At 37.4% G+C, this 21,763-nt stretch overlaps 2 protein-coding genes across 2 annotated transcripts in view; both read left to right on the forward strand.

Moving 5' to 3' along the window:
- Positions 1-780: 780 nt before the first annotated feature.
- On the forward strand, positions 781-1,778 carry triap1 (TP53 regulated inhibitor of apoptosis 1). The gene is made up of 2 exons (XM_051909349.1): positions 781-1,058; positions 1,203-1,778. The coding sequence occupies exons 1-2, from the start codon at positions 912-914 to the stop codon at positions 1,278-1,280; spliced, it is 225 nt and encodes a 74-aa protein (XP_051765309.1). The 5' UTR covers positions 781-911; the 3' UTR covers positions 1,281-1,778.
- A 4,052-nt stretch (positions 1,779-5,830) lies between these two features.
- pdlim5b (PDZ and LIM domain 5b) overlaps positions 5,831-21,763 on the forward strand; it is a 73,542-nt gene continuing 57,609 nt past the window's right edge. The window contains 2 exon segments of the mRNA XM_051911081.1: positions 5,831-5,998; positions 10,765-10,917. Of these exon segments, the coding sequence (XP_051767041.1) occupies positions 10,819-10,917 (99 nt within the window). The 5' untranslated portion in view covers positions 5,831-5,998; positions 10,765-10,818.

The raw sequence follows: 21,763 nt of genomic DNA on the forward strand, positions 1-21,763 counted from the left end.
ATTTTTCTATTTATTTATGTGAAGAATGAAATGGTTCGACTTCAGTAAGTACTGACCTTCAGCACTTTGCTATTTTTATTAACGATTTATTTATTTATTATTTTTCTGAAGAATGAAATGGTTCTACTTCTTCAGTAAATATTGACCTTAAATACTTTACTATTTTTATTAACTATTTTTATTTATTTATTTTCTGAAGAATGAAATTGTTCCTCATTCTTCAGTAAATATTGACCTTCGGCACTTTGCTATTTTTATTAACAATTTATTTATTTATTATTTTTCTGAAGAATGAAATGGTTCTACTTCTTCAGTAAATATTGACCTTAAATACTTTACTATTTTTATTAACTATTTTTATTTATTTTTCTGAAGAATGAAATTGTTCCTCATTCTTCAGTAAATATTGACCTTCGGCACTTCGCTATTTATATTGACGATTTATTTATTTATTATTTTTTCTGAAGGATGAAATGGTTCTACGTCTTCAGTAAATACTGACCTTCACTTTGCTATTTTTATTAACTATTTTTCTATTTTATTTATTTATTTGTTATTTTTGTGAAGAATTAAATGGTTCTACGTCTTCAGTAAATGTGGACTTTTAGCACTTAACTATTTTTATTAACTATTTTTAAGAGTGAAATGGTTTTGTAAAAAGATTCTTTGTTATTGATTAACAAAGAACGGTCTAAAATGGCAGTATTACAGATTTTTCTGTAATAATATTTCATTATTTTGTCTTTATTTTAGTCCCGTTTTGTCCGTGAAGACTTTTATTCCGCGTCTGCTGGCGTGACGTCATCATCGCGCGCCACGCGAGACCCCGTGGTATCGGCAAAGTCAAGCGACATCTCCTCTGTCAGATTACATTAAACCCGTAAACTGTGTTTTCTCAGAGGGTTGTGAAGATGAACAGTGTCGGCGAGGGCTGCACGGAGCTCAAGCGCGAGTACGATCAGTGTTTTAACCGCTGGTTCGCCGAGAAATTCCTGAAAGGAGACCGCAGCGCAGATCCATGCAGCGAGCTATTCCTCAAATACCACACGTGTGTTCAGGTACATGTATGTGCATGTGAACCATTGCGTGTGTAGAGGTGCATGGAATGAGAAAACACTTGCAGCTTGTGCCTCAAAACCTAGTGAGCTTCCTATCTAGACAGCAGCCGTTTCGATCACTGATGCTCTGATGTGTGTTCACAGAAAGCCATCAAGGAGAAGGACATCCCTATAGAAGGTGTGGAGTTCATGGGCCCAAACAGAGAGAAACCCGGCAGCTGATAGCCTGATGTTCACCTGAACGTGACCGGATGTTGATTTATTTGAACGAGGACAGATGTGTTGCCTTCATCAGAACGCTCGGACACAAAGACTGCATCGCTGACCCTTTGATGGACACATACTGTTGAGACTAAAACTGTACATTCAGTGCATTGCTTATTAAATAGGGATTATGTGGCATGTTTGAGCTGTCAGCACCACTGAGGCTTTTTAAACATGCGGGGAAATGCATGTGTGGATTAAAATGAAACCAGCCAGGTGCAGCTGTCTGTCATGTGCCTCAGAAGAAGTTTGTTAATGTAAAACATATACATATGAGCTCATGTTGTTCGGAGTGGGTGCATTGTTTTTACTTTCATTATTTTTTTTTTAATTGCAAGCCAACAATGAAAACAATTGTTTCACTTCTGTCCAAATGGCCTCAAGGATTTGAACACTGGTACCAATTTGTTTTGAGTATAATACATTTAAATTAATTAAATAAAGACTATAAATGGATTTCGGCTAGTGATGCATGGGAGGAACGAAGCTTTTTGAATATTTGATTCTACTAAACCAATTAATTTGATATATAATAAATTATTATTAATGTCAAAATATGAATTGTAAGAAAAGTACACAAGTGTACAAGAATAATAGAAAACAAGACATACAACAAAAAACAAGGTTAAACATTGAAAGCAATATTTGACTTTTCAAAGATTTTTTTGTTTTTTATGCCCATCAAAGACAAAACATGGGAATTATAGTCTACCAGAAAAATTGGGTTCTTAAAGGGTTAGTTCACCCAAAAATGAAAATAATGTAATTTATTACTCACCCTCGTGTCGTTCCACACCCGTAAGACCTTCGTTTATCTTCGGAACGCAAATTAAGATATTTTTGTTGAAATCCAATGGCTCAGTGAGGCCTGCATAGCCAGCAATGACATTTCCTCTCTCAAGATCCATTAATGTACTAAAAACATATTTAAATCAGTTCATGTGAGTACAGTGGTTCAATATTAATATTATAAAGCGACGAGAATATTGTTGGTGCGCCAAAAAAACAAAATAACGACTTATATAGATTTCAAAACACTGCTTCATGAAGCTTTGGAGCGTTATGAATCAGCGTGTCGAATCATGATTTGGATCGGGTGTCAAACTGCTGAAATAACGTGACTTTGGCGCTCCGAACCGCTGATTCATAACGCTCCGAAGCTTCATGAAGCAGTGTTTTGAAATCGGCCATCACTATATAAGTCGTTATTTTGTTTTTTTGGCGCACCAACAATATTCTCGTCGCTTTATAATATTAATATTGAACCACTGTACTCACATGAACTGATTTAAATATGTTTTTAGTACATTAATGGATCTTGAGAGAGGAAATGTCATTGCTGGCTATGCAGGCCTCACTGAGCCATCGGATTTCAACAAAAATATCTTAATTTGCGTTCCGAAGATTAACGAAGGTCTTACGGGTGTGGAACGGCATGAGGGTGAGTAATTAATGACATTATTTTCATTTTTGGGTGAACTAACCCTTTAAGACCCGTTCACAGTCACACCAACGAACGATAACGGTCCGTTTCTGCGGTTTACAACATGTTTTTGCTGTTCTTGTTGCATTTACACGGCTTTAACCAGCAGATGTCCTATGTTTCGAGTGAATAGCTAGCATAATAATCGATCTAATCTAACCGTTAATTTAGCTGACGAAGAATATAGTGGCATAAAAACAACGCCTAGTCTTTTTCACTGCAACTTCAAAGGAAGCTAGATAGTGTTGTCGAAACTAGCGCTGGATACCTGAGGTAATTTTATTTTACACTGTTTGCTAGTCTGGCATAATGATCTCATCGTTAATACTTACCACCATTTATTTCGAGGGTGTGACCGATTGTTTTCCATATATCCATTTTCTTTAAACTATCCTTGAAAAGGACGTTTGACTTGTCAAACAGTGGCGGCTTTTTCTGGACATCGGCGATTAACTTCTCCGCAAAGTCGTCCGCCATTTTAAATGCGCGAGCTCTTAAATTAGAATGGATTCTGATTGGCTGTCAGTGTTTTATCGTTTAACGGTCGTTTTGAAAGTGATCCCAACGATATCGTTCCTCTGTATATTGTTATCGGGTGTGGACTCTGCTATTCTTTTAATGATTTTTAGAACTATATCTGTATCGTTCTTGGTGTGAATGGGACTTTACCCAAAAATTTGCATTTGTGAATAAAAAAATTGCCAAGTATAATAAAAAGATGAACAATGTAGGCCCTACTGAATACGAGAATTTGAGTTGTGATAAAGAAAAATAATATTAAAAGTATACATATTCTGACATTTGTTTTTTTTTCTGGGGGATTTGTACATAACTCATTCCAGAAAAACACAAACACATTATTGATTCGCAAAATGTGACGCGAAGCTGAGCTCATGAATATTAATTATATATATATTTTATATATATTAACCCTTTAACTACCCGCTCGACCAAATGGTTGAGCACATTTTGAGTCACTATATTTCATTGAGAGGAGTACCTAACTTAACTCAAGCTGATTGAGCCATCTCTACCATCTGTTTGAGGTATGTTATGCCAAAAAAAATCCACTAGATGTCAGAGTGTCAATCAACAGCACTTGTCACAACACTTCTTCAAACATGGATGTCAGAAACAAAGAAATCACTCCTGCCATGTGAACTGTTCTTGGTGAAATAATTTTTTTGACATATTACACTGTAAGAGCCCTAACTTTACAAAATTATGTTACTTGGTGCCATGAAAAAACTTTAGTATGTTTTTAATAATTTTTCAAAAACATGCTCAAATGGTTGATTTGTCACTTTATGGTAAATGCAGAAAAGCTAAGGTAATCTTTTCAGATCATCCATTTCTGCAGTCAGAATGCACTATTTGCTGAGAAATATAAACTTCTGATCATTCTTAGCTATGAATATAACAGCTACTGTTATTTCTTCATGAATATGCTGAGATAATTTCTTAAATATGTATTTTTTTTGCCACTTTTGCATAATTTCTGAAGTAAATATAATGAATTCATAGAATTAATGTGTGCAAATCATAATTATCAGAGTCAATTACTTCTTAAATGACAAATGCTGGTGTACTAACATTGCTAAAATTGTAAGAGATAGTTATTTATTTGTTTGTTGTTGCATTTTTTACAATTATTAGATGGATGTCAACAGTTTCTATGGTATAAGAACACGCACTCTTCAGGCCCTTGTCCCAGAAAACCCCCAAGATTCTGATGCTGATCTCAGTGATGTTGATGACCCAATAGAGGATCCGGATTATCACCCCGTCTGAGAAGAGAAATGTTCATATATCTAAAAAAAAGAAAAAAAAAGAAAAATCCTGTTGCACTACCACACTTGATGGCGTGTTTCTTGAATCATAAAAGCCTAAAATGCCATTATATTACTATATTTTGCTATTTTGTTTTTAGTTTTTGAATGCAGAAAGAAAGTAATGTCTTTAGTTACTTTTAGTTATTTGTGTTATTTATTTTTGATTATTATAAAAAAAAACAAAAAAACAAGAAAACATGTAATTTCCTGTGTTAAAATGAAAATCTGAAATATTTTATGGAATACTTCAACAAATAAACAAGATTCAATATATAAAACTATTTTATTTTGATTATGTTTTAAATAAATTAGTATTATAGTTCATATTTTCTGATTTTCATAATATGTGTATGAATTTCATTATTTTACCTTTAAGTGACAAATCAACCATTTGGTAGAGGCCGATATTTTAAAAATTATGGGATGTGTTGAAAAAAAATACAGTGAGTGTGGTAACTAGTGACATAATGAGATAAAAAATGCAAACAAAAATTTTTTCAAATGCCTTTTTCTTGGTGGGGCAGTTAAAGGGTTAATTATATCCTCCATTTTAAAAGATTTATTTTGCTACATACGTGATTATATGGTCAGCTGTATTATTTTATTTGCATTTAGCATCATTCTTCCCACAACTCTGTTTATCACACACGATCTATCTTTGACTGCCTGTTGTTTGTATAGTAATGTTTTAGCCAGTAGATGGCACTATTTGACCAAACCATTTCTACCGTGAGTGAAGTCAGTCTTTCACCCTAAAATGATGGAAAACAAATCTCACCTGAACTTTTTGTGCAAAATAACAGCGATTAACATCTAATGCTTTTGTTCTGAAGCAAGTCACCACTTGATATCATCAACTAGGAGGAATTTGCCGGTATTCCCGGCATGCACATTCACTCTTATAAAAGCTAAGATGGAAAAAAAATGAAATCACCTTGAGCTGAGACTGATCATTGTGTCATGAGCCGGGCGTCTCCGGCATAGATCTGCAATGACATATTTGGATTGTTACAGCTTTATTCCATCACAGCACATACGGTATTGTTAGTTCGTTTAAAAAAGTCCTATGTGACGCATTATGAAAGAAATTAGAATTAGAATTGACATAAGACATGTAAATCCTCTCACATTACTACTAATAAAATAAAGAAATAACTCGGATCTATTCCCCTTATGTGCTGTCAGTCTCTCAGCCTGTCAATCATCGTGACGTCAGAGCGTCAGTGCCGCGGAGAGAATTTCCTCCAGCGAGTGTTAAAGGGGCGGAAGTCAGTCAGACAGTGGCTGGAGTTTCTAAAGTCGTTTGCCTTCTCCTCCTCACTCCCAGTTTGACTCCACAGCGGCTCCACAGCACCTCAGAGGTGAGTGACATGAACACGCGTGGATAAACGCGCGTTCTCTGGACTTTACGTGGACGCGGCGCGAGACGAGACGCGAATGAAGTTTATATTGTTACGATTCGCGCGAATAAAAACCTTAATCTGATTTTATTTAAAGTTACTGTTAGTTTCAGATATTATAAAGAGGATTTAAATCGTGAAAATATTAATAAGTAAAAAAAAAATGTGCGTAAGGTAATGTTCACCAGTGGTTTTGAATTGTTTGTCGGTTGTTGTTTTTTTTTTGCGCGCTGCTGTGTCAGTTATGAAAGGTAAAGCGGTTTGTGATTGACTCAACGAGGAAGTGGTTTCATGAGGGTGCGTCAAAAACAGCGCTAGATAAGTGGCGTAGATTTACAGTTATTTCAGCACTGGGATGTACTTGATAAGGTATATTGTGTGGAGATTTGATTACAGTGTCTGTCATTATTCTGTCCTTGAGAGTAGCTGTTTTAAATGAGGAACAAAACGGAAAAGTTAATACGTGAAAGGAGTGTGATTATTTGTGCTTCACTTTAGAAGTCCTCATGATGTAGTTCTTCTGAGGGGTCGAAATTCGGCACAACAGGCGAATTTGGGACACATGCCAAATTAATACCCCCCTTGTTGAAGTCGCTACCTGATTGCCTAATCTTAACCACACCCCTAATCCTAACCCCTCCCCCAATCTTAACCACACCCCTAATCCTAACCCCTCCCCCAATCCTAACCCCTCCCCCAATCCTACTCATAAACTTATCAATACAAGGGGGGTAATAATCTGGCAGGGGGTCGAAATTCGCCGGAATAACAGACATTTGAGGCATGAGAATGACACATTTTTAAGTGGATAATAATGATGTTGGCTAACTAACACACAGTTTAAATGCACTATTATTTAATATATTTTTGGTGGTTCCAGATGACTAACCGGTCCGTGACCTTAAGCAGTTAGTGTTAAAAGTGAGTGCTATACTATATTTTGTTACGAAATTGCCCCCAGAAGTGAGCTAAATTTGATGAAATCTACTTTAGGGACGTCTGAGGAAGTGCTTGATCAGAAATAGGATATTTCCCAGAATATGTGCGATAGAAGCACACTGCCAACACCCCCAAACTGGCCCGTGCATTAGACAGGATTGAGACGTGATCCAGCACGCCTGAACAGAACCCAGGCCGGGTGCGGCTCCGTGTCTCCGGTCTGCAGGTGAAGTCTGTAGGAACTTCAGCATTGGGATTCTTTAATAATAAGTCTGTTATAGTTTAGTAAAACACAAGGATGTTTTGTCCAGGTGCATTCCCTGTTACGTAAGGGAACCAATGAAACTCGCCATAAAGGATAATCATTAGTTGGTCAGCGTTTACAAAGCGCACCTGTGTTTTACAGGGAAGCTTCGAATGCTTTCGCAGCTGACTAACCATCAAACAGAGCAGCGTCTGAGAATGTGTTTACGGGTCAGTTTGGTCGTTTCTAGGTTCAGAGATCAGTGGCTAAACATTAAACTGTCACATGTTGCACTGGAAGTCCAGCCTTGTTGGTGTAATAAATTCTTGAATTACCACCTATGGATCGGTAGCTCAACCCTGTCTACACATGCAGTGATTTAGCGGCTGTCATATGCGTGTTATTTTAGTGTTTGGATGGATGTAGAATTAGGTAATTCCTCAGTTAAATGGAACTTTCCATAAACTAGAGAGTTCTGCTGTTTCTGGCCAATATAATGTTTGGCTTTGATCTTAAGCTAATATTCACTCTTAAAAATAAAGGTTCTTTATTGGCATGAAGAACCTTTAACATCCATGAACCTTTACAAGGTTCTTTATAGTGAAAAAAGTTTTTAAATTGTTCTTTAGACTAAGAAAAAAATTGGAACCTAAAATGGTTCTTCTATGGCATCGCTACAAAAACGCCCTTTTTTTTTTTAAGAGTGTTGGGAGTCCGAAATGTACAGTTACTTTATTTCACTAAATAAAAGGTTTTGCGATGTTTTTATTGGCTGGCCGGACGCACAAGGCTGTCCGTTTTCCAGGCCGTGCCTTTGGCATCACGTCGTGCCTGGCTGTGTTCGCACCTTAAGAAAACCAACCGTGACTGACAGATCAGTGGAAAGCCGTGTTGGTGTTCACACGCAGTTTTAGTTCATATGGTGATGGACTTATTATGCCGTCCATTTCAGAGGCATTATGGGACATATTCTAAACACTGTATTGTCTTAACCTTAAGTTGTTTTGTACTTGACTGGCCATTTTTGGAGCTCAAAAGTAGCTGCTAATAATATTATGCGCTTAATAACCAACTGAAATGGTTTGATACTGATAGATGTAATTCTTTATTTCATTCTGACGTATTTCCTCTTGAAACAAGAAGTTGGAGCGGGACATATCAGAAGGGTCATTCCATGTCAAGTTTTGGAAACTTCCCTGGCTTAAATTTTTGATTTTGTTAATATTTTTTCTGAAGAAAGACGAACATAAATGGTGATGAAAGCCAAAATATTAAATGTCACAGATGTATATTTACTGAGTAATCTAATATTTTGTATAGTAGGGTCAAAATGACAATTTTCACATGAGATTTGCCCAAATCACAGGGGGGTAAAAATGACTTTATAAAGTTGGCAGCATCATTATTTTATTTTTACACAGAGATTAGTAGGTCTATTAGTAAAATCTGTTGACTTTATCAATCTTTGTTTCATTATATGCCAACAGTGACAGTTCAAAAATGGCAAAAAGCACTTCATGTGTTTGTGTTTGCATGACTGTAACTCAAGAAGTATTAAAGATTTCTTAAAATCTTTTTTATATTTTGGTTTTTAACAAACATTTCTTTTGGTATCTTCATTTTAGAGGCCCTTCAAAATCAAAAAACTTGAAACGGAATGACCCAGAAGGGTATTTTAAAAACAATGGGTCTCATTCACCAATAACTGCATGGATTATTTCATATTTGTTCGCACAGGAAAACTTCTCACAAAAAATGTCTGCCTGTGTGAATGACAATGATTTTTAAATGAGCGAAAGTAGTACCTTGCATAAAACATGCCCAAACGATTCAATTTAATGGCTTAGCATAGCTTTTCTTACTCTTTCGTTGTATATGATGAAGTATATTTAATATTAAATATCTAGATAAAATTTTTTTTTATATTAACACATTTATAAGGCCACCCAGTGTACGTTTGGTACATTTTGCACACAAATTTGTGTGTACGCATGATTAGTGAATGAGACCTAATAATCTAATAGACTTTAGTTCATGTCGCAGCGCAGTCCATCTTAAATTAAAGACTAGTTATTCTAACTCTGTCTGAATCACAATACCGTTGTTGATCTAGATAAGACGAGTAAATATGAAGCCTGTGTGGCAACACACACAGCCCTAGTTGCTTCAGGCGTGGAAAATCGCTTCATTCTCTTTATTCAGGATGTTCTCAATACGTGTTGTTCTCTATAACCGCACCCTTAGAGCTTCCAGAGGAGCGTTGCATCAGCTTCACTGACTCATTCCATAGTCACATATATAACATGATGCACACTCATCTTTGAGAGACTCGTAAGGTTCATGTCCTCATTTCCATGCAACTCTGTTATTCAGTCATTAAATAGATGGCTGGTAATGCTATCGTTGGCATTATGGTGCATGTTCAGCTACTTCACCTGTTTAGCGTCATCTTGGCTTTGTTGTCATCCACATTGTCATCATCCCATATGTCCAATTTATAACAGGGCATGGAAAGTCCACAGCATGATATAAATAAACATTAATAAGCATGTCCAAGAGTTTGACGGATATGAACGAGATCTGATTTGAGGGTGTGGAAAGAACCAGGTCAGTTTGAAATGAATTTGGAATATTTTCCGTAGTGTGGTCGCTCTCAGTCTTTAAAAGGCAGGAGAGCAGGTGAATGATGTTGCTTTTAACTTCTAAAAGCATCCCGGTTGTGGCCGTGGGACATTCCTGAACGAGACCCCCAGAGTCTAATCCGTTCCTCTGGAATGTTTCTATTTGGCTTGTGCTGGATTTTACTAGGGTTTTACCTCAACAACAACTGCGGCGCTCACCCGTAAGCTCTTAAAATACTTGCCTGTGCACAACAAGATTGCTCCCCCTCCTGTCACGTTTATATAAATAGAGATTGCTCTTTTGTTTTATCTGTACTTAAGAGATAAATTTGGACTATGAACCATCTTGTCCTCGGATTTATTTAGAAACCTGTAACATTTTCCAGTTCAATCAATTGCACAGGTACATCTGTGTCATTCTTCTCTGTTTATCTATTTAAGCCAAATATTGACTTTTTGTTTACATACGTATAAACATATATAAAAATAAAATACCAAGCGGAAGACGCAAATCGAATCATGATTTCAAGATGAATGACGGTGTGCATATGAGCCGCTTTCAATTGCCGAGCTGCAAGTGTTTATCATGTTTTGTCCATCGATTGTGCAAAATTTTGTTGAGTACCAATGAATTTACTAAAGTCACATTTTTGAAAATAAGGCATTTCAATAACTGACTAATAACCTTTTCATTGCCTTTTAAAGTGAAATTACTAAACCTAAACAAAGAAGGCTGGTAAAAATGCTCATTTAAAAGAAAAGATGTCCAACGGACTTAGAGGTTTTTGCAACTGAACTCTGAAAAGTGAGGAGTTTGTCCAAAGTTGCAAAAGGACGTGTTTAGGTGTCAAAGACCTCAGTAGATCATGTTTTGTCTCCTGCTGTAACAACAACAACAATAAGTCTTTGCTCTGGTTCCTCAGGCTGTGAATTGGACTTTAGTACTCGGCCTCCCAGTGACAGTGACCCGGCCCACCATGAGCAGCAGCTACAGCGTGTCCTTGATCGGACCTTCCCCATGGGGCTTCAGACTTCAGGGTGGCAAGGACTTCAGCATGCCTCTCACCATCTCCAAAGTGAGTGTCACCTTTACATGACATGCAAACTTTAAATGGCCCTTTAAATGTCAATAATAGGTGCATGAGAGACATATTGTTCTTTTTTTGATGGGTGCATTCTCAGCATGTTGACTAGCGAGTGCCATCAGGCTGTTGGGTGATGATACGGGATGGCACGATGCCAGGGACCCTGTTATGTTGCTCACACTTACTTAGAGAGCGTCCCTGTTTCTCTCTCTCTCTACCTGTAGTCTTTCCTGTTGTTATTTCTTAAAAACTTATCCTGTATGAACAGTGCTTGTATTCATATTTCTCAGAAGCATCTCAGGCGATGCATGGAAGGACTATAGGAAGCTTATGTGAAATGTTTTCTTAATACATGCTCCTGGTCTAATTGTGAATGATTCAACAATGTAAATTATAAGTGATTTTTTTTTTTTTTTTTGGCTGTTGGCTAGAGCTGCTTGATTAATCTTTAAAAGATTGCGATCTTGATTCAAACACCCTTGCGATCTTATTCCTGATTAACAACGATTCGGCTCTGTCTATTAAACCTTTGACAAGTACGATCACGGCGAACATTCAGATCTGCGTTCTGATCCAGAGAGAGCTGTTGTCATGCATAGATATGAAACAGCTTCACAAACAATCTTTTCAACCACACAGTATCATTATTTCTCTTACAATAATTCAGATTATAACAGAAGTACTGGGATAAAAGTAAATAGTTCGGATATAAACACTGATGAACAAAATAGAGTAAATCACCTTTTAAAAGTAACTTTTGCGCTTCAAATAAAGATTGTATCAAATACATCGTTACACCAGTAGGTGGCGACAATTGACTGTTAAAATATGTATTTGTCATTGAATCATTCATTCAAGAGATTTGTTCAAAAACGTTGATTCATCCAGTAATGAAACAAGTGAAGTCTTTATGAGTGAGTCATTGAATCATTCACTTAATCTGATTTTTTTTTTTTTTTTTAAATAATTAACTCAAATTAATTAAATATAGTTTTTAAATAGACTGCAGCAATTAACATTTTGTCAGAACATCTATTAAATTATATGCTATTTTGTTTAGTTGTCTATTTAGAAGCATGGGAAAATCGTGATGTCTATTTTAAACAAACAAACAAAAAAAATTGTGATTATTATCTCTGTTGGCAATGCAAACGCTCAGGTCTGACTGTATTCTGGTCTCATTGATCCAATAAATATCCAACGGATAAAATTCAGACATATATTAATTTTTAACTTTAACAAAAACAATGTGTAAACGTGCATTTTTTTTTTCCTTAGTTATTCATTGCCCATATAATGGGATTATTTGAAAAAATCCAGATTTTTCTTCTCCCCTTTTTTCCGTATACTGACATTTGTCAACATTGCTTTAATTAAATTTATTTGATTGTTGTCATGATGCACATTTTCCATCTCATCTTTGTTGTCTTTGACAAAAATCAGAGAGCTCTTCGTCAGCTAATGTTTTTGTTAGTCATTTTGTTGACTAGATTAACACTTAACACACTGGCTGATGTCGCATAAGGCAATGGAAACATTTCTTAGGTCTGACTTTACACATTTCAATAACACATCGAATGAAACAATGGTGTAAAGCCTTACTGGAAGGTAAAACTGAGAATCGTCCCCATAACAGTGATATGAAATGTTGTATTTCTGAAAAATGTGGGCCAAGGGAAGCATATAAAGGGAAAACAATAAAGGTCCCAAAATAGACCCCTGGGGCACACCACACAAGACCTGTGCAGATAAGGAAAAATTTTCTTTGTTTACATATTGACAAAAAACAAAGATCTCTTCATCAACTAACATTTTTGTCATTCATTTTGTTGACTAGATTAACACTTCTAACACACTGGCTGATGTCACATAAGGCTATTGGCAATGCAAACATTTCTTAGGTCTGACTCCTTTCTGTTCCCATCAATTCAAGTCCTGGCCTACAATTTTTATTTTTACTATATATACTATTTCACTCGAAACACGTCACTTTATGGCCTTAGAATTAGTTGCATGTTGACTTAAATTTTAAAATATCATTCAGGGATATTACTTTTAATATAGCACATTAGAGGTTATATTACCAAAGGATTTCCACCAGGAAAAACAGGCATCTGTTTGCGGCTGCAGGAAATACATGTAAAGTCCAAGTAAGACACAAAGTTAATGCGTTTGGTTGCCGGATATATTATTTGCCAAGAAAACCTCACCCATCATTTCTGCTTAAACGCAGGCCATCTGGCTCATTTATTCAGCTAATTTCCCATTGATCTTCATGTCCATGAACGGCCCCCAAATGCAGGTCTCTCACCTGGCTTCCACATGCAACTCAGGCCTCAGAGGGACATTATGTATCATCTGCGATGGAGATGAATCCATTGCACAGGAGCTCCAGTGCGCCAGCTGCACTCTTAACACTCAAGCGGAGACTTTAAACCCCAGGAATATCAGTCTGGAAGCACTGCGACCATAAATCTGAGCTCGGATTTGGCAGTCGGCACTGGTTGGCGTGCTTTAAGTGAGGAGATGCTGGCATGGCTTTTCTCAAGCCGTACGCTGATGAATGCTTAGTGTAGTAATCGTATTTCTGTTGTTTGCTCATGGGTGATTTGGTACTGCTCTGCTTTGACCTGTTGCTCTGCACATCCAGGGCTCAATTGCGTGTAATGGATAGTGACAGGAGCGGAAACTGTGGGATGTTGAGATATCGGGATGTATATGTCTCTTGTTATCTGCTGCTTCGCCTCAAAGGAAGGCCTTTTATGGGATTGCGGCTTGGCTGTCCACTGGGCACCGAGTGGAAAGAGTGGCCTCACATGCCATGCACACGTCACTGCGTAATGACCGAAGAGAAAAAGAGTAAGTCCTGGGGTGGACTGAGAACTGAATGGCCAGAGTTAAAGCGATAGTTCACACACAAATGATCATTCTGTCATTATTTACTCTCACAAGATTACTCTGAAGAAAAATGCCTTTGTTGTTTGAACCCCTATGTTTATCTAACTATCTTTACGCGTTTTTTTTTTTGGTACACATTTTAATTTGTCATTCTTTATTTTTATTCATTTTTTACCTTAAATATTTAAACATTTTATATGCACCACCGTTCAAAAGTTTGAAACGCATTAAATTGATCAAAAGTGACAGTAAAGACACATTTCTATTTCAAATAAATGCTGTTCTTTTGAACTTTCTATTCATCAAAGAATCCTGAAAAAACAAATGTATCACGGTTTTTTACAAAAAAATGAATTGTTTTCAACATTGATAATAACCAGAAATGTTTCTTGATGTTTCATAATATTAGAATGATTTCTGAAGGATCATGTGACACTGAAGACTGAGGTAATGATGCTGAAAATTCAGCTTTGATCAGAGGAATATATTACAGTTTACAATATATTCACATAGAAAACCGCTATTTTATATTGTAAAAATATTTAACTATTTTTACTATATTTTTTTAATCAAACAAATTCAGCCTTGGTGAGCAGAAGAGACTTTCAAAATCATTTCAAAAGCTCACAGACCTCAAACGTTTGAACAGTAGTGTATTAATGTAAACGTTACAAAATGTAACACAAACAAGAAATATTGGGCCAGATTTAGCGCAAACCTTCTTTTGGCGTTAAAAATCTGCTGTCAGGATTTACTATCAGAAACTAGCGATGAAAAGGCGTGGACAGGGTTATTTTTGCGGCTGACCTTATTGGATATGCATTTGTAGGATTTTCCCTTTCAGACGCAGTATTTATGGGAGGAGAGTTTTAAAATCAATAATGCGACGTGATTTACTATGGTTTGTGCTAGTCAATTTACTGGTATTTGCGCCATTATTTAACGCCCCAAAAAAGCATGTCTTAATTTCATATTGCTCCTGATCATCATCAGCTCTGCTTGTTTGTGACCATATGCAAATTTGCGCTGCTCTTAATAAACAATATGGAAATTGTGTCTGCGACTACTGATCCGTTAAAAAAAATGCTTAATCGGCTCCGACATGATCCTTCAGATCTGCTCAAGACATCCCAACAATAAACTTTTCATCAGTAATTTTACTAACGCCGCACTTCGACCGCTCTTGCCCGGCTGTGATGAGCATGATGGATGTATTAATTGCTCCTCTGGATGTTTTCAGAAGGGGTGCGCAGATGTTGGCTGAGGCTAATTCAACCGAATGAAGTGGTCTTGTGCCTCATCCGCCCGTAGGACACGTGGAACCGTGCGAGCAGGACCGTGACGCTTTTACAGCAAAGCTCCTCTGGGAGATAATGGCTCTTCCTGTCAGAGGAAGTTATTTATACTCTCCGGGCAGCTGAGAGCGGGGGAGATGGAGGGACTGACACCAGCAGCGGAAAACTCTGGAACCAGATCCATATTATCCCTTATTTGGTCTGGGCGCATTAAACTTTTAAGCTTTGGGGCGAAATTATCTCCGGTTTTCTTTTGATTCATACTGAAAGATTTTCCTCTCACGTTCTCCTTCCTCAGCGCTGGATTGATTCATGCCAGCCGGCTGATCACTGGAGCCGCACCCTGGATGTGTCGAGGCCTGAAACACATGCCGCAGTCGCACAAACCCACTTTACGAGAGTGACGGCGAGCCAAAACTGCTGCTTGAGTTTTGTACGGATGTCATAAATGCTTTCGCCGCAAATCGTATAAGCCCATCTGCTCTTACTTAAGAGTATTAAGTAACTTTTTGCCATTCTGACACAGTGACTGGTGCATGCTGAATGATATCAGACTGAAAAAAAACATACTGCCAGTGTCATCTGCATTTTACAGATTCAAAAATATACAAATTAATATCTGAAATATAAAGTCATGCCTTAAATTAGTTTTATAAATGGTGTATTGTAATTCTGAACATGCTTGGAGGTTAATATATGATGTACTTCAATTTAATAAAAAAAAATTTTTTTTATATTTGTACATTAGCTGAAATAAAATCCCTTATTACAGCTAGTTGCTCAAGTATTTCTCATCGTTTAAGTTGAAGTACCAACATAAATCAACTAAAACTTATTAAAAGCTAAATAGACAAAAAACTGAAACTAATGGAAATGACAAACACAACAAAATTACAAAAACTTCAAAATTAAAATAAAAACAGAAAATATCTAATTCAAAATATTAACAAAAATAATTAAATATAGTTGCAAGCAGCAATTACAGGGTCAAGCCGAATAAGGGCAGAAAAGGAAATATTTGTGGACATCTGTGATCATGAGGTTAGGATGAAGCCGTTTAAATTACATCAGTTAAAGCACTTATAACATAATAACATGGTTTATAACTTCTGAGCAGTAGGTGGCGCTATGACGAAACTCTGCATGCACCCTCAAGTCATGTCTGTGATGACATGTACCAAGTTTCGTGTCAATACACAAAACTTATGCAAAGATACAGCCGCATATCCATTTTGGCGTGCTCGCAGTCAACTTTGTTGACGTATAAAACAACGGTTGAGTCCATCAAAAATCTTTTAATAACTTTTTATCATGAGTGTCTGTAGATGCTACATACCAAATTTCGTACAAATTGGACAAATTTTGTAGGAGGAGTTCGAAAAAGTAGATTTTGAATAAAATTCAATATGGCGGACAGTAAGTATGGTAGAATATTGCAAATTTGGTATTGTAGGACTCGGCATAAGCCAAAAAATCTAATGATGTAAGTTAAATGACAATATGTTGAGTTTTTCATGTTATAAGCATTTTTTATAAATTTCATTATATCTCTTGACCACTAGGGTGCGCTGACCTAAAACTTTATGGGTCCTTTCAGAACATGGACTTGATGAATCATACCAAGTATCGTAACGAAACGTTCATAAAACAGCATTTAATGACAAAATTCAAAATGGCCGACGCCCAAAATGGCCGACCAAAGAAAATTGGATATCGTTCAACTCGGCATGCCTCAAGGAATCTAAGGAGACCATCCATGATTTTAGGAAAAGGCATTCAAAAGTTATACGCAAAAATAGCCATTTTTCCTATCTCGATCCAATAGGTGGCGCTGTGACGATACTGTGCATATACCCCCAAGTCACGCCTGTAATGACATATACCAAGTTTGGTGTCAATACACCAAATCATTGTGAACATACAGCATCAAATCCTTTTTTGCGTGCTCGCCATCAAATTCATTGACGCGCTATACGAGAACTGATTGGCTGATCAAAAATCTTTTAAGAACTTTTGCCTGGAGTCTAAGTAGATGCCACATACCAAATTTTGTGCAAATTGGGCAAACGGTCTAGGAGGATTTCGAAAAAGTAGGTTTTTCGGAAAATTCCTTTTGAAAACCTTTTGTTTCTAGGACTTGTGCATCAAAAGTTATGAGAATAAACATGAGTGAATCTTTGAACTGTTGGTGGCGCTTGAGGGTTTAAGGTAGAGACTCCAAATTTGCTTTGGTAACATTTCAGACTGTACTCTATCTGTGTACCGAAATTTGTAACTTTTTACCATAGTGTTATATGGGCTGCCATAGACTCAAGTGGAAGAAGAATAAGAAAGCTAACGATTTCAATTGAATTAAATTTATTTCGTTTTTTTGTTTGTTTTTGAAATTTAACAAATGTGCACATTTTTAAATATAATCCATCTGGCCTTTCTTACAGTACTGAGGGATAGATATCACAGGAATATTGGATATGGTTCTCTTTATCTTTGAGTCTGTTTGGTCCCATAGAACACGAGAGAAAGAGATTCAGCGTTTGATTTATTACCCATCAGGAACATAAAAGCTAAAGGCGTCGGGTCATAAAACAGTAAAACTTAGTCACTGTCAACTCGAGTAACACGACTCTCATGTGTAAGACTTCTTAAAGAATTAAAGTCTGACAGCGAATCTCGTTGTGAAAGTCAAACCTCCTCGCAGATTTTCAGAAGTGGTTAATGGATGTTATCTTGATTTGTCCTCCTATAAAGCGCGTACCGTCAACAAACTGAGCGCTGCCGGCTGGAGTCAGTCAGATAAGTCACTTTGCATCAGCGCTTCAGTGCTCTGATCCGGCCGGGACGCTGCCTCCGGTTTCCCAGCTTGCCTCTGTGCATTAAGACCGATCCTTTGTCATCAGGAACCTGCTGTTAATCTCATCTCTTGGTGGAGGTTGAGACGGCAGCTGCCAGTGTTGCTTTTGGAGCGACGGTGAAGTGTTGATATTGCCATGGTCACGGGCCAGACGCTGCACCACAGAGCCGCCTTTGTCTGCGAGTCCCAGAGTCTGGGATCGGCTCTTTGAGAGATGAGTAAGGTCAGAACCATGCTCTATACAAACGCACACATGAATGTTTGTTCAAAACATTGCAAGCAATCAGTCCCGTTCTGCATACTTGACATGCTTTCTTGCATTACTGTGGCAGTAACAAACCTCAGCACTTAAAGGAACGAAGCTAAATATGTTAAGAGTTTAAGTATCTGTAATTTGAAAAAAAACATTTACAGCAAATACAGGCAATTTACCATAGGAAATATATAATCTTTTTAAAGCTTTTTAACAGTTATTGAAGTTGAGCAAAAAACCTAGGACTTGTTTGCCAAAGTTGGTTTTCGAAATAATCTCCAATATTTAGTGGTGGTCCTAGAGGCAAAGTTGCTCAGAATGAGGAGTTCTACCACGTGGTACGAATGTCGTGGGTGTGTGCGAAAAATCATGCGATACACAATCCTTTATGCATGTGAAAAACACGAAGGCGTCCCCTTTGAATTTCTCACAGGCCCAGCAAATTTCATTCCGATCGGTCTCCGTTAACCTTGTCTGATAGCTGCTCAAATTTCATTGGCCGATGGCGGCCATGCTTTTTGAGATATACGTCAATGTCCTCATAGACGGTCATGGCATGGGACAAAGACACTGCATGCCAATTTTCAAGTCAGTCGGACTAACGGTGAAGTAGTTATAGCCATTTTCAAGTTTTTTTTTTTTTTTTTTTTTTTTCTCTTCTCGTTATAGCGCCACCAAGTGGCCAGTCGCCACATCCTTTTTCACACAACCACATATGTGTGCCAAGTTTGGTGAAAATATCTCATTCCGTTCACCAGTTATAGCCATTTTAGTAAAAGTGACTCCGCCCACTTCAAACATTTTGGCGGCCCTTAGTGACCGTGAATCGAAATTTTTTTTTTTTTTTTTTTGATAATTATTAAGAGAATCTTGCTGCACTGATATGGTTCCAGTTGGGCAAAAACCATAGGACTAGTTAACAAAAGTAGGTTTTTAAAAAAATTCCAAATAACTGAAAATGTTGTACATTGCATTTTGTCCGTCTTGAGCCAAGGATTCCAATAATATGACACTTGATATAATAGTATATAGATACATGCAAATGTATTTATTGAAATTGAACAAATGTGCTACAGTATAATGTCAATTTGTTTTTAAAATTTGATATTGCACTTGCATAGCTAGAAGTGTTTGCATTCATGTATTTGCATAAAGTACGTTTCGCACCTAAGGCAGAAAGTCCTGAAGTCGTGTTTGATGTGTTGAGGAAGTGTTTTGTCATTTGTTTACTTGGGTGGATGATTCTGATTATGTCCTTGGAGAAGATGAACCCTGGATCTGGAGCGTCCTGACAGCTTTATGTGCCGTAGCAGGTTGTAAAGCAGAAGTTTGTCTGAGGTCTGAGTTTGATTTAACCATGTGGTGAGAGTATAGATCAACTAAACCTCCAGACAAAACAGTTGTTCGGGATCTTTCAGAGCCTTTGTTCTGTGTGTAATTGTTTCCGTTAATAAGGAAAACTAGGGAACGCTCTGGAGTCTGCTTTGAATAACCGATGGGCCTTAGGAGATTTTTCTAAATGCATCCGAGACCCAATCTATCAACATGAAATTTAATATGTTCTTTCCTCTCGTTCTTAGACAAAACACTAACACACTATTTTAAGAGCCCTAGAAGGATGTCTGCGTGAAGGATTTACTCAGCGAGCGAATGCCGTGGGTGACGCTCTGCATCGTTGCTCCCATGATCCGATGATGCTTTTGTTCCCTCATATTTGCTTGTCCGTGGCCTCTCGGAGTCATCTGACCTTCAGATGTGGGAGGGATCCGGCTTGTCGTGGGGAATGGAATGGTTTATTTGGACTGATTTTAACCAAGGCTGTTAAAACACGATAAATAATGTGTGCAATGACAAGAATGGTTTATCAGGGAGGGGAGTTTATCTTTTACTGCTGTTTCAGTTCACAAGGAGCTAAAATGATCTGAATGTATACAAAGAGTCTTTCCGTTAAATAGTGTAGAAACAATGCATGAAAAAGCTCTGCAAAGTCCCAGTTATTCTCTATATCAGTGTCAGTGTTTCTGAACTCCCTGAAACGCCTCCATTGTAGTCTTGAGTTTTCTCCCAGGAGCGAACACATCACAATATTCTTCATTTAAATAATTCATATGCAGAATAAAGGGGTGGGGCCTGGTTGAGTTAGTTAGTAGTGTGTTGAAACTGGCAGTTATGGTAATGGGCGGGGCATTGACCAATCAGAGCACAGTCAGAAGGAGGGGCTTCATAGAGACAGGAACTAAACAGAGCGTTACTGACAGACTGGGAAGAGAGGAGCTGAACAATGGAGAATATGAGGAAAATAATCAACATTCAAGCAGGAAAACCTGTTTTAATAGAGCACAAAAACACAAAACTTTTTTTCAAAGTCTTGATGATTTTATTTCTTCAAAATAAAAGGTGTTTAACAAACTTGCAGGCTTTTCATTTGCTGTCTTTTTTGATTTTGTTTAAACAAGATTGTAAAATCCCGACATAAGCAATTACAATTGATTTTTGAACTTCACAACAAATCGTGTCGTGTGTAATTGTGACGTAGTGGTATTTGTGACTTCTTGTAAAAATGGTTTCATGCTGTTCACCTCATCCCAGAATGACGTTACCAAAGCGATTGTATCTGATGCTTCATTATGCAATGCCTTTTTATCATCATCTCGTACATATCTCATTGTGAATGATTAACTAGCGTGAGCTGAATCGATACACACCCCGTCTCTTGGTAACAGAGGCAAGTTTAATCAGATGCTAGCATTGTGAAATACACCAATGAAAACAGCATCATTTTTCATTATCGTTTAAGCGTGTTGAATCAGATGCTGTGGTCTATTCATGAGATGAACTGCTTTTGGCTTTTCTAGATTTGCATGACTTGATGCCAATGTAAAGAAAATCTCTGTTCCGAAACCTATTGTGCTGCCTAACTAGACATCATAGATAGATCATAGACATGAAGGCTGTTCCAGAAAGTACAGGCTGCATATTTACACCGATGCCCGTCTTTTAGCCCAATTTGAAGTCAGCATTGCATGTGTCATTCACAAGCTCAATTGACCCTCGCCGGGAGTTTGATTGACAAGCGATCTAACCAGTCATAATGCCGAATGTGTCATTTTGTCCGACAAAGCAGTCAGGAGTTAGATTAACCTTGATGGACTTGAACTTGAAAAATTATGTGTACTGACGTCTTTCCGCGGTTGAAACAACATTCCTTCTGATGTTCATTCATGTTTATTTGATGCTATAAATGATCTAGTAGGAAGAGATGATCGGTTCACGAACCGTTTGAGCTGAGGTGCTACAGCGATCTGTCACGACACATTAAAGAGCCACAAAACGTTTTTTGTTTGAATTTCTTTAAAAAATTACACAATTTGAAAGCTGGGACTTTGTTTAATATCATAAGTAACCTGCTCTGTCTTGTCTGTCGACGAGTTGTCAGTGTCCTCTTTGCTCCGTGATGTATTTTTCACTCTGTGTGGCGTGACAGCGCCATGGCTTGTTGGACAAAGCAACAGTAACTAAGGGGGGCGGGTCTTTGCGAAG

This window comes from Ctenopharyngodon idella, chromosome 10 (genome assembly GCF_019924925.1).
Source record: "Ctenopharyngodon idella isolate HZGC_01 chromosome 10, HZGC01, whole genome shotgun sequence".
In the NCBI taxonomy this organism is placed as follows: Eukaryota; Metazoa; Chordata; class Actinopteri; order Cypriniformes; family Xenocyprididae; genus Ctenopharyngodon; species Ctenopharyngodon idella.